This window comes from Erpetoichthys calabaricus, chromosome 15 (genome assembly GCF_900747795.2).
Source record: "Erpetoichthys calabaricus chromosome 15, fErpCal1.3, whole genome shotgun sequence".
Lineage (NCBI taxonomy): Eukaryota > Metazoa > Chordata > Cladistia > Polypteriformes > Polypteridae > Erpetoichthys > Erpetoichthys calabaricus.
This window is the reverse complement of record NC_041408.2, coordinates 25,186,627-25,205,216: the sequence shown is the minus strand read 5'-3', so window position 1 is coordinate 25,205,216 and position 18,590 is coordinate 25,186,627. Positions and strand designations below refer to the sequence as shown.

Here is an 18,590-nt window from a genome sequence, read left to right as displayed (position 1 = left end):
TTGGGCATAGTGACACTGCCCAAGGTGATGGCAGTTAGTGGGCAGTAAAAGTGATCTAGTGTCTTATTAATCCTGGTGTGTCAGGTGACATGCTGATGTCATTTAGGACATATATTTCTATTAACAATAAATAATCCCTTCGGGATGTAAATGTCCATATTTCTTTATACTATTGTATAGTCTGGTCAGTGCAATGCTGGTCTTACATTGACAAAAACCAGAAGTACAATGGAGAACTCCCTTGGACGGTAAACCCAAAATCACTTGATTAACAAATACTTCAGATTAACTGAGCAGTTTTGTGAGACATTTTTAACACCTGTACATCATTGCATTGTTTAATATTAAATACAGGCTGCCTCCACTGCACCTCTCTTATGATTACATTAAGTCCACATGATTGACAGAAAAACCATAAAGCTGGACCTTATAATATCAGGGTCAACCATGTAGCACAACGGGAAGTGAAAATAGGAAGCACCTGGTTGAAGCGTTTGAAACAATTTCCCACTTATCAGTCAGTGAGCTGAATTAAATTACTGTATATGATGATTAGAAGGAAGCATTATGAAATTTGTTCACAGTATACTTTATAAAATAATGATTGCTGACTGGATGATTATGAATAGGTCAGGTAACCCATGCTTTTGAGGAGTATAATCTTTCTGGAGACAGTAGAGACTGTAAGAAATGGACAACCAAAGCTTGTACATTAACAGAGTCACATCTAATGCAGGCTTTATAAAGGTTATTTTTCTATGACTATTAAATGTTGCGACATTCTCCCTGATGATTCATGAGTTATGAACAGGAAGAGTTAAGCGTCAATTAGGCACATTCATACACAACATACCTTCTGTTCTTCCCTCTCTTGTGCAAGATTACACTTCTCAAAACCCCACGCCCGCAGGAAATCTCTGAAGTATCCAAAGAGCGTTACAACGCCAAAGCCCATATAGGTGAGAACAGCAACGTAGAGGGGTGCTTGTTCGAAGGATTCGGCAAATGGCCGGTTGTACAGGCCACCTTTGGCATGGTGCAAGTGCTGAAAGATAAAAGAAAGGACAAGAGGATGTTAAACATGTAAAATGAAATGACTGCCTGTCCACTGTGCTGTTTCATTTACTGTTACATTGAATCCACCCCATCCAACCAATCCTTCCATCCATCAATCCTCTTCTGCTTATCTGAGATCAGGTTGTTGGGGTAGCAGCTTGAGCAGAGATGCCCATACTTCCCTCTCCCAGGCCACTTCTACTTGAATCCACACCACACCAAATAAAATAAAAAACTGCTACCTCCTTGAGCTCAGATGGTACAAGATATGTTTGCTGCAGAGGCTACTGTACAAAGAGACTCGACTAGTAGGCACCACCCAATAACTTAGTTCTGGACTATTGGGAGTCCTCTTACGGTAGACCACCTGGAACAACTGCAGTTTGCCAATCAGACAAAAACTGGACAGGAGGATGCAATCATCTTCCCACCTGTAAAAAAGTCTCATGTGCCTTTAAGGGGCTGAAGCATGGTCACGTGAAAACCGTGGAGTGTGCAGTGAGCATGAGTTTGTGAGATGTACCTTGGGAAAGCCGGAACTACTGAAGCCACTAGAGAAAAGTTTAAGCTTGTGCGTTTGTTGACTAAATAGCCACACACATACTCACCTACCTGTATAGTTGTTCACCTTCATGTGAATTTCTGGCATTTCAACACTAAAGCAATGTTCCTGAAATGATTGGATTAGTTCCTGTGTTCTAACCGACACACCACAGCGACTACAGCGTATTGCAAGTCTGCCTTCTCAACTTCCTTTCCAATACTGCCCCACAAAGCGTATTCTCACCTGGACAAAGCTGGCAGCACTATAAGGATTATGTTTTTTGGTTTCTCCAGTACCTTCAGTACCATCCAGCCATCACTGTTAAGAGGTAAACTCCGAGATATGCAGGTGGATAAGCCAATGGAGTCTTGGTTAATGGACTATATGTTGGCCAGACCACAGTTTGTGAAACAAAAGGATTGTGTGAGAAACATTGGAGCAGCACAAGGAGCAGGTCTGTCTGCTTTTCTCTTCACTCTGCACACCTCAGACTATAAACAGAACACCAGATCATGTCCCTTGCAGACATTCTCAGATGATTCTGCACTTATGGGGTGAATTGATAAGGGGATGAGATAAAGGAGAAGGGTCAGGGGGAGAACTTTATTTCTTGGTGCAAAGAGAATTGTCTGCAACTTAACATCTGCAAAACCAAGGAACTGGTCATTGACTTTTGCCACACCAAGTGGTCACTATTCAGGGAGTAGATGGAGAGGGGATGAACCCAAGCAAAGGGGTCCACAACAAAGACAGATTGGATTGGTCTCATAATACAGAAGAAATGTATAAAGGGCACAGCAGACTCAACTAAGTAGGCACTAGTAGTAGACTAGTAGGAGACTGCATTCCTTTAATGTGGGAAGTGACATCCTTCACAGCTTTTATAACTCTGTGATGGCCAGTGTGATTTTCTATACTGTGGGGTGCTGGGTTCATAACATCACTTCAAAAGAGGCCCACCGAATTAGCAAGCTAATTAAAAGCACAGACTCAGTTATAGGATGCACTGTGGACCCCCTGGAAGTCATACCAAAAGAGAGAATTAAAACTAAAACTGAGTGCCTTTATGAATCCTCTCTGACACCTAAGAGGGCTTTTAACCAATGAATGATTCAGCAGAAGTGTGTCAAGAAATCATGGGGGCTCCTTTATAGCATCATTGGGATTGAAACTGACAAGTGAGAACTTTTTCTTCTTTCTGTTTAAATGTTCTTCCTTTTAAGTCATTCTGGTATGTGTTCAGACCATAGAGTGTGCGTATATATATTTATGTATCTATCTATTTATGAATTTATTTATTTAAAGAGTTTCTGTAAAATGTCAAATTTCCCCCAGGGACAAATAATGTTTGTTCTATCTATCTATCTATCTATCTATCTATCTATCTATCTATCTATCTATCTATCTATCTGTCTGTCTGTCTGTCTGTCTGTCTGTCTGTCTGTCTGTCTGTCTGTCTGTCTGTCTGTCTGTCTGTCTGTCTGTCTGTCTGTCTGTCTGTCTGTCTAAATTCATACTGCATGCTCTGCACTACCAAAAGTGCTTCACTTGGGCACTAGAACACAGTCCAGCAGCATGGATTTGAAGTGCAGGCATATGAAATGAATAATCTCACCAATTACAGAGCCTCAAACCACAGGTGCTTCATGCATTGCAGACGGATGTGGTTTTTGGTGGGAGTCGTTTGCTTTATTTTTACTCAGAAAGACACAGGTAGCCATTGACAACAAATGTTTCATGGTGGCTAGAAACCACCTAAACTCAAGGAGGTTATGGTAGTATATGTTGTTTTTTACCTGCAGACTAAAAGCTAACATCTGTGTGTTCACTAAGCAGGACTCCTACTCATTGATTTGTTTGTTATAATAACTGTAAAAACACTGCACTGTATACCTATCTATTTTGTTACTGAACTCAATTAATCCCAGTTTTTCAGGGTCACAGGGAGTTGAGGCCTTTCTCAACAGGTACAAGGAGTACAAGGCATGGACCAATGCTTGAAGCCCATTGCGGGGGACACTCATGTACACACCTGCACAGTCCCTCACTCACACAGGACCAATTAACCTAATGTGCATGTTTTTGGGATTGTGGGAAGAAAATTGGTGCATACGGAGAAAACCTAAATTCTGCACACACAGAAATCTTTGCCGTTGTGTTATTTATTGAAACAGTTTGCATCTGTCCTCTTGTAGAGTCTGTGTTGGAAACCCTGGGAAAAATACATTGAGAAATTCCAGATGCCTCAAAGCACGTTCTGCTCTTTTTTAGAAGGGGACTGGATGCATCTGCATACGTCAATACCCTGGAAGGTAGCGAGAATTTCTGAGGATGTTGACCACCCAAATACAGTAACAGGACTGTTCAGTAATAGGACCCAGAATCCCTTTAAAGGATGTCACTCTGGGAAGGAGAACACTTCACTTCCCGTCTCTGATGGGAAAGGCACTCCGTTAAGGGCAAGTCTGGGGTGTGATTTTTGGAATATAAAGAGGAGCCCCTACTTTGAAAATAAGGGGGCAGGCCTGATGGCAGACCTGTATTTCCTGTCTGTATAGAAATGTCTTATTCGTGTTAAAATTAATGATTCCTTACTCTGGGAAGTGTGAGATGCCAAGAATTGTTGGCTAGAGACTGACGGTTTTATTGACAATTTTCTATACCCAATTTCTTAGTTGCTTAATTCAGTTCAGGTTTGAGGGTGTTATGTATCAGCCAAGGGTATTTCCCTGGCTTATGTTTCTTTTCTTTTTCTGCATCTTCTTTGTTGTAAAGAATTATTTTCCATGTGTTTATTGTAGTTATGTATTGTCACAAGCAAACGAATCATGAGCATCCCCATGGTTTTGCTGAGGTAAAGACAATGACACTATTGTCGGGGTAAATGCAGTTGCTAATGGATTCTCTCCTTTCAGAAACAGCTCAGACAACAAAACACACTAAAATCTCACTCTCTGGATATTTAAAAAACAGAATCCCCAGAGGCCGGAGTTCAGAACAAACCCAAGACTAAAGAACATGGAGCTCCACTGTGACGAGACGTAACAATTAGCCTGAGAGAAGGCACAATGTCCTCAATAAAATGACAGAACTTTATTTTTCTCCACTTTTCCCTTTTGTATCAAATTGGGTGTTGGCTGACCCCAAACCCTTTATTTTCTCCTTCTTGTTTATTTATTTTGCAGGATTTTTTGTTAATATTGTTATTTTTATTTATTGCTTAGTTTCTATGTATATTGTAGTGTTCTCTAGAATTCCTTGTGTTTTGTAGGTGGAACAGCCAAAGGGTGTGGCCACTCTGAGTACCGCCCCCTAGCCTATCTATATATTGTGAGGCCGCAATGGTAGGTCCTTCAGTGGATCATTGACATTTGGAGAGTGGAATTTTTGTAAGTATTGATTTTCTGACATCTTGGAATTTTGCTTCAGGTTTTTGGAATTAGATTAGTGGATTGCAGATTTGGATTTGTTGCTGTGGTTTGACTTATTAGACAAACCCTTTTTTGCTTTTACGTTTCTTGCCATCATACAAATAGTTTGTTTTTGGACTTTTAGAATGTTAGAAACTTTTTGAATCGAACAGGCCATTCAGTCCAACAAAGCTTGTCAATCTTATCCATATACAGTAATCCCTTGCTATATCGCGCTTCGCCTTTCGCGGCTTCACTCTATCGCGGATTTTATATGTAAGCATATTTAAATATATATCGCGGATTTTTTGCTGGTTCGTGGATTTCTGCGGACAATGGGTCTTTTAATTTCTGGTACATGCTTCCTCAGTTGGTTTACCCAGTTGATTTCATACAAGGGACGCTATTGGCAGATGGCTGAGAAGCTACCCAACTTACTTTTCTCTCTCTCTTGCGCTGACTTTCTCTGATCCTGACGTAGGGGGTTTGAGCAGGGGGGCTGTTCGCACACCTAGACAATATGTACGCTCGTCTAAAAATGCTGAAAGATTATCTTCACGTTGCTACCTTCTGTGCAGCTGCTTTGTGAAGCGACATGCTGCACAGTGCTTCGCATACTTAAAAGCTTGAAGGGCACGTATTGATTTTTGATTGTTTGTTTTTCTCTCTCTCTCTCTCTCTGCTCCTGACGGAGGGGGTGTGAGCTGCTGCCTTCATTGTAACAGCTTTGTGCCGCGGTGCTTCGCATACTTAAAAGTCAAACAGCCCTATTGATTTGTTTGCTTTCCTCTCTCTTTCTGACAGTCTCTGCTCCTGACACGCACTCCTTTGAAGAGGAAGATATGTTTGCATTCTTTTAATTGTGAGACAGAACTGTCATCTCTGTCTTGTCATGGAGCACAGTTTAAACTTTTGAAAAAGAGACAAATGTTTGTTTGCAGTGTTTGAATAACGTTCCTGTCTCTCTACAACCTCCTGTGTTTCTGTGCAAATCTGTGACCCAAGCATGACAATATAAAAATAACCATATAAACATATGGTTTCTACTTTGCGGATTTTCACCTTTCGCGGGGGGGTCTGGAACGCAACCCCCGCGATGGAGGAGGGATTACTGTAATTTCTTCAAAAAATATCAAGCAGAATTTTGAATGTCCCTTAAGTTCTATTTTTTACTACACAAAATTGTAATTTAATCCATGTGTTTATGGGTCTCTGTGTGAAGAAAAACTTTCTAGTCTTTGTTTGAAATTTCCCTTTACAAGTTTACAACAGGATCCTGTGTTCCTGCTGAATTCATTTTAAAGTAACAGGCTCCATCTGTTGTACTGATTCATTTAATAACTTTAAAAACTTCATTCATGTCACCTCTTAATCTCCATTTAGGGGTTGTCATAGTTCTACTCATTTGTGGGGCATTTATGTATATTTTAAGACCTTTGAAGATAACATTGTGAAATTTTAAAACCTGATCCCTTTCGGGCCTGTGTAGGCCAAATCCTGCCTGCTGAGTTTTAGGTCAGGCAGCTTTAAGCGAGGCCTTTTCTGACAAGTTTGAGAAGACCCTAGCCTGCTTTATAGGTCTTTTTAGAGGCCTCACACCATTTTGACATTCTGTGTGCTGATGATTAAAACAGTGGGAGCCACATTAGGTGTAGACCATCACAGTACACACAATCACACACAATCCTTCAGACCAATTTAAAGATGCCAGTATAATGCTCTTATCTTTGGGATGCAGAAGAAAACCAAAGGTAGACATGACGAGGCTAAGTAAACTCAGTACTTGAGATATGTGAGGAAGAAATTCTAAATACAGTGCCATTATGTCTTTCTTTATTGGAACCAATATTATAAAAGAAAAAATAATTGGAATGAAGCTGCAAAATAGTTTGTATTTTATTCTACAAACAGTAATACCTTTTACAACAATCACTGTCAGAAGGAACTTAATAAAGCAGTTCTCACTAGGCTGTGGTCAATGACATAAAGAGCTTTTCTCAATATTGTTTTCCTGCCAGACCACCCAGCCCTGGCACGTGTTAAGCATGTGTCCCATAAGCGTTTTACATCTTCCCTTCTTTGATGTCTGTGTCAGAAAATGATGGTTCCCCACATTTTTCCCACCCAGAGTTGGGCCACTTTGGAAATATTCTGCATGTGTCATGTTCCTTTCATCGAGGGAAAAATTAAGAGGAAAGAAAGGAAATGTGGTACAGTGAATGAAACAGTGAGGGAAGAGTGTGCTTGAGCGTGTAAGACAGCGAGGCAAGAACAGCTTGCAATAGGAAGATGAGTCAGCAGAGCTGGGACATGCAGAAGATGGAGTTGTGCCTGCTCATGATACTCTCAGTGCTCATTACTCAGTATCTCCGTCTTTTCAGATACTACAAATGGCCTGGGGTTTTTATGTCTTTGACTGGCCTATAAGTGGGGGACCTTTGCTCTTTTAATAGTAGTAAATCGTTTGACATCTGGATGACGAGGGTCAGTGTCTCCGTGGCCAGGACCAAACCCCAGCGGCAAGCCTGGATGACGAGGGCCATATGAATCCATGGCCAGGGCTGAACCCCATCGGGGAGCCTGGATGACGAGGGCTGGTGACTCTGTGGCCAGATCCATACTGCAGCTCAAAGCCCATAAGGACAAAGGGGAGGCTGGACAGCCAACAAGCCAGTAACTCTAAAAACCCTATCTGCTATCTGTACCCAGACAAGGCCAACATAAGGACAGCACACAAGGCCAAGGGAGAAGCCCCCAGAGCTTAGAGGCAAGGAATCTACTTCCTAGAACCTAACCCTAACTCAGAGTCTGCAGGGCCAGGGGAGCCTGAGGATCAAGCATCACGTCCCCAGGGCCTAACCTAACTCCAAGTCCCATAAGGCCACAGGGTAGGCTGGAGAAAGACAGCAAACAAGCCAGTAACTCTAAGGACCCTATCCACCTTCTGTAACCAGATATGGCCCAAACAATAATACCAAAAACACCTGCTGGGATAAGGGGCATTGGCTCTAAGTTTGGATGGACAGTACTTTCTCTCTTCCCAGGGAATCTCCTGTGCATTCTGGGGTGACTTTGGGAACAGAGTTAACCTCACAATAAAATCTAACTCCAAAGTAATGCCTGCAGAGTCCTTAAGTATTCAAAATGTTGCATTTATTCTACTAAAATACACAGGGGAAGGGTGATCACATGAAAGTACATAACAGGAGAATGCTTTATGACATCTTTCTGTATAGAGTATGCAGGAAGAGTGGTTAAGGATTTGCACATCAGATCCTGAGGTTGTGGGTTCAAATCTCACTGCTGACCCTGTGTGACCATGAGCAAGTCACTTCACCTCCCAATGCTCCATCTAGAAAAAACAAAGGTTACCAATTGTATCTCAAATGTTGTAAGTCGCCTTAGCATCAGCTAAATAATAAGGCCCAAAGGGTCACTAAATATCATCTTTCACCTTCAGACAAAAAGTGGGGCCTAGGGACTTATAAACGCAGTGTGTCTTCATGCATTCCTCTGCACCCAGAATATTGGAAACTATGAAGATTCAGAGTGTAGATAAAAGTTGACAAGCTTGTCTAAAGATGGAAAAGGTGAAGATTCAGAGCGAGGATGAAAGTAATATTGAAAGGATTTAGATCAGGCCGGACACCATAGAATGAGAAATAGTCAATTGCTTTTATAGAAATTGCATGACCTGTTACATCTCACAGTGAGTTACGGTGAGTTCAGCTCCTGTGGCATTTTTGGGTAATGTGGAGAACTGGCTTAAACCACTTATTTCAGATGCAATTTGAATGGTGGATGGGTTTCATCAGATGGGAGTGGAAAAGGCAGGAAGGGGCAGGAGATTTATGTGAATGAGCAATGGTAAAAAAAGGGAGCAAAGTACAATTAAGAGTAAATGTGTAATCCAGACATTGAAATGTGGACTGAATTCATCCACCCTACTGCCTAGAGAGATAACACTATATTCCAGCTGAAGTGGAAGTCTGACTTTCTGAGTTCCTAGTTGGAATTTTCAACTGGAATGCCCCCTGTAAGTTGGATTTTCAACTCAGAAACTCGGGGCTGGTCTCTCAAGTCCATGTTTGATCGACTTCAGATCATGACATCAATCCAAAATGGCAAAGTACACCACAAATTTCAGTGAAAGCAGTAGTAGTATACTCTTTATTAGAACTTCTGTCCGTTTGTGTCTCATTAAATCAGTTGTACACACAGTACTATCCAACTTCTATGTGTGGACATGTTGTTATGATCTTTGGATATGCAAAATACTGTGTAATATGTTGTTATCAACTAGTATTTATTACGATGGAGCAAGCACAGCAATGGTTTTCCTATATGTGTCCCTATTGATTTTCTGAATTTTTTAATGGAATGTGGTCAACTCAGATATGACGTCATTCCCAGCTCCAACATATGCAACTTCCTGAGGTCAATGGAATGCAGCATAAATTATATCATTCTGGCTGACTCAGCAACCTAAATGATCTACTCTGTTACAAATATCTATCTATCTATCTATCTATCTATCTATCTATCTATCTATCTATCTATCTATCATAGCAACACAGTCCACAACGAGAAAAAACAGTGAATTTACTCTCCATTAACACAGAGATGGGGAAGTCACTGGGAGAATACAAAATACCAAAGGAAATAATTGAACACAGAGCATCCTGCTGCCCCACTGAGTCCTCTTGAAGTCATACAATGTTAAAGAACATCCCTCTCAACTCCAATTCTATAATTCTCTGGCCTCTAAATCTGTTAGCCAGGTGACCCATTGCTAACCATCTGACAGGATGTGATCTTTAAATTCCATGCTAGAGTTACTACATGTGACACTACTACTACTACTACTACTACTACTACTACTGTTGCGGCTGTTGCTACTACTTTCAAAGTCAAGAGTGGCCCTCCACAGCTACAATAGTGTCAAAACAGAGCTCCTTCTTGGGGGCTGAAGTGACAACATAGATAACCTACAAACAACCCTCTATTAAAGACAATAGGGTCTAGGCTGTCTCTTGGAGGATGCCTCTGGTAACCACTGTAGACCTCCACCTCCATATATCTGTATGGGCAGGGGTACTTCCTCTTAGTGGGTTTTAATTCTGCCCACCAGTGTTGTATTAGAAAATCAGTGATGAGAACAGGCCATTCAGCCTAACAAGACTGTTTCTCTTATTCACCTAGATTTTCTAAAACAACATCATGTCAAGATTCGAAGGTCCCTAAAGTCCTACTCTCCTCTGCACTACTTGGTAATCATTCCATATGTCAATGGTTCTTTGCATAAAGAAAAAGCTTTGAAACATTTGTGTGAAATATACCCTTAACAAGTTTCCAATCATATCCCAGTGTTCTTAGTGAAGAATGTATTTTAAAGTAACAACTGGGTTCCACTTTTTAACCCTTTTCACAATTTAAAAAATTTTGATTGTGTAACCTCTTAATCTCCAATTACTTAAACTGAAAAGGTTCAGCTCCTTCAATCTCCCCTCATAGCTAATACTTCATAGTCTCAGACTCAGCCTAGTTGCTTTCCTCTGAGCTTACTCTAGCTCTGCTATGTCTTATTTTGTAACACCCAGACAAAAACTACACATAGTACTGCAGGCGAGGCCTGACCAGTGCATTATATAACTTAAACTTGACCTCCCATGACTTGTGCACATCATGATATTTACCCTAACAACCCATTAGCCTTCTCGATTGCTTCTGCACTCTGTCTGGATAGATAGATAGATAGATAGATAGATAGATAGATATGAAGATATCAATGAGTCCACTGTGACTCCTAGGTCCTTCTCATAAGAGGTACTTTCAATTTTCAAACTTCCCACCGTGTATTCCAATCTAACATTTCTGCTTCTTGCATGTCATACTTTACATTTGCTTACATTAAATTTCATCTTCCAAAAATCTGCCCAAGCCTGTATGCTGTCCAAGTCCCTCTGTAACAATTTAGCTGATTCTACATTATGTACCCAGCCACCTGGATTGGTATCATCTGCAAACTTAACCAGTGTACTGATTATATGCTTGTTCAGATCGTTTTTGTATATTAAAAAGAGCAATGACACCAGCATTGAACTCTGAAGGGACACCACGTGGCATTTCTCAACAGAATCATCTGCTACCTGTGTTTGAGCCAATATCGTGCAGTCGACCCTTGATATACGACCGGCCTGACATGCGAACAACTTGATTTACGAGCAAAATTTTTGTTTTGATTTACGACCAACATCTTGCGTTACAACCTGAATGTGGTCACGTGTATCCGCTTGCGCGATTGTAAACAAACAGCCGAGAGCGTTTGTAAGCGTCAGTCGGAGCCCAGATACATGTGTTTGTGGACGTAATTTCGGTCAGTGCAGTGATTTATATAATTCATTTCGATAATTGCTAAGGAAGGAAGAGAAGGTAACGAAGGTAAAGAAAGCGATCACAATCGAAACGAAAAAGGAAATTGTGCGGAAATATGAGAGTGGTGTTCGTGTGACCGATCTTGCTAATATGTACAGCATGTCGAAATCCACGATCTTGACAATTTTACAAAGAAAAGATTTGTATAAGGAGGCTCCTTCCAAACAATAACCACCTTCCATTTCATTCTCCTCCTTCTCCCTTCCTGCAGCCCAAAGATGTCAAATTAAATGGTGAGTACAGTATGAAATTGTTGTTTCTGATAGGCTAGGCACTTTTTATAAATTTTTGGTTAGTACATTAGAAAAGGTGTTTTGGTAAATTATGCACATTATACAACTCTTTTTTATTATGAAAAGGTTAAGTAAGTGTTGCTGTGGGAGGTTCGGAACGCATTATGGGTATTTCCATTATTTCTTATGGAAAAAATAGTCTTGACTTACAACCAACTTGAGTTACAACCAGCCCTCGCGAACGAATTGAGTTCGTAAGTCAAGGGTCCACTGTACTACCTACTCTATCACACCCTAAATTTCCACTTATTTTAGTTTGATCACTAACCTCACAATTATCTCAAAAGCCTTTTCCATAAATCGATGTAAATAATACCAGACTGATCATATGCTTTTTTTATTTCCTCCTAGAATTACGGCATATTAGTGAAACACAACTGTCCAGTTGAAACCCATGCTAATACCCTGTATATTTGCTAACATAGCTGTTCTAGACATGTGCTGCTCGATCTTTTCCTCAATAATTGATTCTATTAATTTGCCTTTGATGTATGATAAGCTTACTGGCCTATAGTTACTTGGATCACTCCAGTCTCTCTTTTTATACAACAATCAAGCACTTGAGGATAAATGTTACTTGGTTCTGTTGATTTGTTAGATTTCAGCATATTTAATCTAAGCAGTACTTCTCTCTCTACAATCTCAAAATCACTAAATACCCCCTTTGTAGTTCCGGTGACTTTTGGTAGGTTACTGACTTCTTCACACGTATCAACTTCACTAAAATTCCAACTTCAAAGCCTTTCCTGGCTTAGTGTTTATATATTGTAGACTCACAACAGTCCTCCTTGACTGCTGTTTTACTACTGAAATATTGAAGGAATCTCTTTGGGTCATATCTTGTCATTTCTGCAATTTTCTGTTCAATTACCTTTTAGCTTTCCTAATATCTTTTTTAACCATTGCTCTCATGTTCTCATATACCATATGGTTACTGATTGAGTCTTATACAGCTTATACTGATATAATTTTTCTTTCTCACTTCTTGTTTAGCTGCATATTTAGCTATCACAGAGCTCTTTTTGACTTCTTACTGCTTTTCAATTTTGGGATAAACTTGCCTAAAATGTAACACACCTTTAGACCTGCCTGACATCTCCTCAACTGTCTCCACGCTTAAAAGTGTATCCCATGTTACCTTATTTAGGCTTTTCTCTATCTGCTCCTAATAACCCTACTAAAATTAAACTTGATTTCAGTTTCTGAAAGGACACCAAGCCAAGACACTGTGAAATGTACTGTATTATAGTATCTTTGCTAGAATAAAATAGTTTGATCACCTTTCCCGCCTAAATTTTTTCCTGATTATAACTGACTACTAAATCACGACAGGCTTCACATGCATTAGTGCTTTAGGATACTGTGATTAAAAAAAAACAAAAACAAAAAAAACAATCACTGATTACATCAAAAAACTCCTGTTCTTGTGTTCCATTATTTGTAAGGCTAGCCCAGTTAATATATGAGTAATTAAAGTCTGCCAACACTACAATATCCCCTCCTAAGCTCGTCTTTCTAATATTATTAAAACAATGTAAATTGTCTGCATGAAGGGGTTGTCACGCATGTGCTCCATCACGGAATGTAGTAATCATGCATGGGCAAGAGGGGGACACTGTTGCTAACATTCTCTTCACCTTCTCTCCCCACAGCTTCGAGAAACCACCCATTGAGGGCACTTAGCTCTGCCCCTTCTGGTTCATTGGCTATAGGAAACTCGGCTGCCCGGAAGGAGGTGTCTTTTATGATTGGATCAACCCACCGGACACAGTTTCAATGAATGATCTTTATTTCTGCGTCTGAGAGACAAATATATTTGTTTGTATTTCTCCTGATGACTGGCAACATAATGCAAAGAAGCATTTCTATTGTTAGAGGTTTTTGTTTTGATTGATTACAAGGGATAACCTGGTTGGCATCCCAATGTTCATCCTTCTGCAACGTATCATTCCCGCACCTGGCCAAAGGGTCTATAATACACTCCTAATATGAGGCCTTAGTATCTACTATAATGGCATCAAATCAAACCCAAACATCCCCACTAAGACTTGCATTCAAATTCTATTTCTGGTAGCAGAGTTAAAGATGCTAAGATTTGCATTGGGTGTGACATTAGGTTTAGGTTTAGGTTTGTTTATTTAGTAATGTTTACACAAGAAAACATGAAATTTGCCTTCTCAGTTGCATCTAATAACAGACAGAATGTAATAAAAGAGACAAATAGAAATAAGAAAGGTTGAGGTAAGGCAGTTAGATAAAACATATTTACACCAAAAAAAAAAAAAAAAAGGTTACAGGAGATATATCAAAACCTTAAACATTATCTCCGATATTTCTTATTGAAAAGTCGTATGGCACTAGGAAGAAAGGAGTTTCTGGAGCGATTTGTGTGGGTTTTCAAAGCGGCTATCCTTCCTGATTTACTGAAGTTTAGTTCTACATGTAATGGATGTCTGTCATCAGTTGAGATGATTTCCAGTTTCTTTAACATTGCCCTCTGGCACACACGAGTCAAATCATCTACATCAGCCCCAATAACTTTAGCTGCATACTTTGTAATCTGCTGGAGCTTTTTTGCATTTTGGTTTGTCAGACTATTAAACCAGGCCACGAAACTGAAAGTGATCACAGACTGGATCATACTGCGATGGAAGGACAACATGAGGTCCTTGTCTACTTTAAATAGTTTGAGTTTATGGAGGAGAAATAAGCGCTGGTTGCATTTAGAAAATAATTTTTTTGTATTTGTATTCCAGTTAAGATTGTTATCTAGGTAAGTTCCTAAGTATTTATGTTCATTCACTGTTTCTACCTCTTCTCCCAGAACTACAATAGGTGAACATACAGATTTCTGTCTCTTAAAATCAAATATCATTTCTTTGGTCTTTTTTACATTCAGAATGAGAGAGTTTTTATTGTACCAGTTTACCATACAGTCCACTTGATTTAGATAGGATGCATATCTGGAGAAGATGAAAGCCACTATGATTACGGCGTCATCCGCATACTTAATAATGGAGCAGTGGTCATTGTTCTGTCTCAGGTCACTTGTGTACAGAGTAAACAGTAATGGTGATAAGACACATCCCTGTGGACTTCCTGTGTTTGAATGAATGGCTATTGAAAAACTGTCCTGAACTTTAACTGTCTGTGAACGGTTTAAAAGAAAGTTCTGAATCCATAGTGTGATAAATGGGTTTACATTCATACTGTTTAATTTCCCAATCAGTATTTGAGGCTGTATAGTATTGAACGCTGAAGAAAAATCCACAAATAGTGCTCTGACATATGAACCAGGCTAATCAAGAAAGGTATAGATTTGATGTAAGATAACAAGCAGAGCATCTTCCACACTTCTGTTTGCACAATAAGCAAATTGATTGTTGTCTTGAAAAGACATTAATGGATAGGATTAGAAATGAGGACATTAGAGGGTGTGTCCTGCGGTGGGCTGGCGCCCTGCTTGGGGTTTGTTCCTGCCTTGTGCCCTGTGCTGGCTGGGACTGGCTCCAGCAGACCCCCGTGATCCTATATTAGGATATAACGGGTTGGATAATGACTGACTGACTGACATTAGAGGGTCAGCTTAAGTTGGATGGTAGGGAGACAAAGTCAGAGAGGCGAGATTGCGCTGGTTTGGACATGTGCAGAGGAGAGATGCTGGGTATATTGGGAGAAGGATGTTAATGATAGAGCTGCCAGGCAAGAGGAAAAGAGGAAGGCCTAAGAGAAGGTTTATGAATGTGGTGAGAGAGGACATGCAGTTGATGGGTGTAACCGAGAAAGATGCAGAGAACAGAAAGATATGGAAGAAGATGATCCACTGTGGCAACCCCTAACAGGAGCAGCCAAAAGAAGAAGAAGAAGAAGAAGATTTCTTTCTTTCTGCACAGCTTTTAATGAATCTGTTTCCTGTTCAGTGGCAGCCTGTGTATGTCTCTTTCTCACCGGGACATTATCTCTGTGCTTGATGACGCATTTTTGTTGATACTGTAACATAATGAGTTTCCTGGCTACACATATTGCAATCTGCTGCAGAATCAGTAATTCCCCTTCAGGTGCTTATAGACAACAAATTCTACAAGCGATGCTCTGTCCATGAAGTGTCCTGTGAAATATGATGATGGGCTGAATGCCTTGACTGCTGAGCCACCTCAAAGTCTGTCACAGCCTGCAGTCCTCTGCATGGATGTAAGCACTGGCGTCATATGGCCTATGAAGGGGGTTCTATGCAAACAATGTCATCTCATCTCATTTCTCTCTCTCTCTCTAAAGCAGTTTTTTTAGTCCTGTTCAGCTGTGGCACACTTACACATAAACACTTCCATACCTGTACAAAAATACAGTATAAAGCATGTAGGGAGCATAGAGTGAGGTGGAATGCTGCACATCACAGAGGTGACAATAAGTATCGACTGCTCCTGCTGACTCCTATTGTGATGAAGTGCTTTGACAGACTGGTCACGACATACATCGTGAGTATCATACTGGTTACTCTAGACCAGTCCTGGAGGTCTACAATGATTGGAGGTTTTTGCTTTGACCAAATTTCTAATTAGAACCCTTTTATTTACTACTAAAGCAATATATTTTATTGGGCTTAGTTTTACTCATTTGTAACTATTCAGAACCCTTAATTGCCTATTTTAATTTTAAACTGATGCATTATGGTTTTAATTGCTGTCTGTTTTCTTAACCAGTCATCAGAGGTTCAGATTACAAAGGAACCACCAACTCTCCAGCTAACATGCTGGTGTTAATGTCTGTGTTAGTACAATTTCATCCTGTATGCCGAATCAATCAATTTATCATGTACAATTAATTCAAGCACATTTTCCTTTTCTTTTTACATCTCTTCATCGTACTTTAGGACTTCTTCTTGTTTGGACCATTATCCTACTGAAAGTGGAAAGGGCGTGTTTCAGTTTTATATATTTACAAAGGGGCTTCGCCCCCTGCTCTCTTCGCTCACCAGCCCAGCCCACCGGTCTGCACTATGCGCCAGCCACTTCCCATCTCTGCCACTCGCGTTGTGAAGAGGGGGGCTTAACGCACCCCAAGGAGACATTGTCGCTCCTCCGATCAAGACATACAAATCTATTCCATACCATGAAGCATATGGATAATGTTCTTAGAAAATAAATAAATCTACAAGCCATATTATTAAATACCAGGTTTTATTATCTGCTAATTATGAAGCTGGCTGGAATGAAAACCTTCATCCACTGTAGAATCATCCCAGTTGCTCTTCTCTGGACTCTTTCTAGCACGGTGATGTCTTGTTTGTAGACCAAAACTACACACATTAGTCCATATGAGGTCCCACCAGTGTGTTATAAATCTTGAGCAGATCCTCCTTGGACCTGTACTCTACACAGAAGGGTGCTATATATCCTAACATTCTGTTAGCCTTCTTAATTGGCCTGTCTAGACGAGAAGAGGCCATTCAGCCCAACAAAGCTTGCTAGTCCTGTCTACTTTTTTCCACCAAAACAACATCAAGTCAAGTTTTGAAGGTCCCTAAAGTCCTACTGTCTACCACACTACTTGGTAGCTTATTCCATGTGTCTGTGGTTCTTTGTTTGAAGAAAAACTTCCTAATGTTTGTGTGAAATTTACACTTAACAAGTTTCAAGCTGTTTCTCTGTGTTCGTGATGAACTCATTTTAAAGTCACAATCCACTGGACTAATCCCTTTCATAAATTTAAACACTTCAATCATTTCACCTCTTAATCTCCTTTTTGCTTAGCGTTTTTAAGCTTTCCTTTTTACTCATCCTCTGTAGTTCTGGAATCAGCCTGGCCGCTCTTCTCTGGACGTTTTCTAGTGCTACTTTGTCTTTTAGTAGCCTGGAGACCAAAACTGCACACAGTAATCCAGATGAGGCCTCACCAGTGTGTTATAAACCTTGAGCAGAAAATCCTTGGTCTTGTACTCCACACATCAGGGCGCTATATAACCTAACATTGTGTTTGCCTTCTTAATGGGTACTGAACACCATCTGGAAGTTGATAGTGCTGATTTCACTATGATTCCTAAATCCTTCTCACAAGGTGTACTTTCAATTTTCAGACAACCTACTGTGTATTCAAATTTAACATGTGTAATATGTGTAACCAGTAATGGTGCACTGCACGATAACATGCAGTGAATACACTTGACTTGAGCATTCCTAGTTTTCATCTTCTTTCTCTGTACGTTTATCATTCATTTGCTCAGAGGTTGATGCGCTTGCTGTTTCCTGAGCAGCTCTTCTTTTCTCCACCCTAGCAACCCACTTCTTCTCTTCTTTCATCGGCATCTTTTCGCTTTAAAACTGATTGAGTCAGTGTTTGTGTTGCAATTACTTAGTATGTTTTCCTTAATTTTTCACTTAAGCTGGCACTTAGATCATTCTTGAGGCAGATTGAAGACTTAAGATATGAAGAGGTAGGGGAAGTGACGACGAAGGTGGTAGGGAATGAGAAGGCTGCCCGTACGCATGCGCCACACGGCTGCCCTGCTGCCCACTGCCGAAAGTTGATTCTACAATAAAATAAAATAAAAAGAGGAATAACCTTGGAGGGCACTCATCACCCCGAACCCGGACAGTAGAGGTCACGTAGTATATGTGTACCAAATTTCAGGTCAATAGGTCAAACGGTTAGCGAGCTACAGGTGATTTAAAATCCTGGACAGACAAACGAACAGCCATGGTAGCATATTATATAGAAAGATACCTTACAATTACTGACATTAAATTTCATCTGCCACACATCTGTCCAAGCCTGTATGCTCTCCAAGTCCTTATGTAATGATTCAATGGATTCTCAATTATCTGTCAGTCCACCTATTTTGGTGTCATCTGCAAA

The 18,590-nt window shown here is 40.3% G+C and overlaps 1 protein-coding gene across 1 annotated transcript in view; it reads right to left on the bottom strand.

Moving 5' to 3' along the window:
* Positions 1-18,590, bottom strand: part of sptlc3 (serine palmitoyltransferase, long chain base subunit 3) — a 136,056-nt gene that overhangs the window by 94,838 nt on the left and 22,628 nt on the right. The window contains exon 2 of the mRNA XM_028820904.2: positions 854-1,045. Coding sequence (XP_028676737.1) covers positions 854-1,045 — 192 coding nt within the window. The remainder of the gene's footprint in view (positions 1-853; positions 1,046-18,590) is intronic.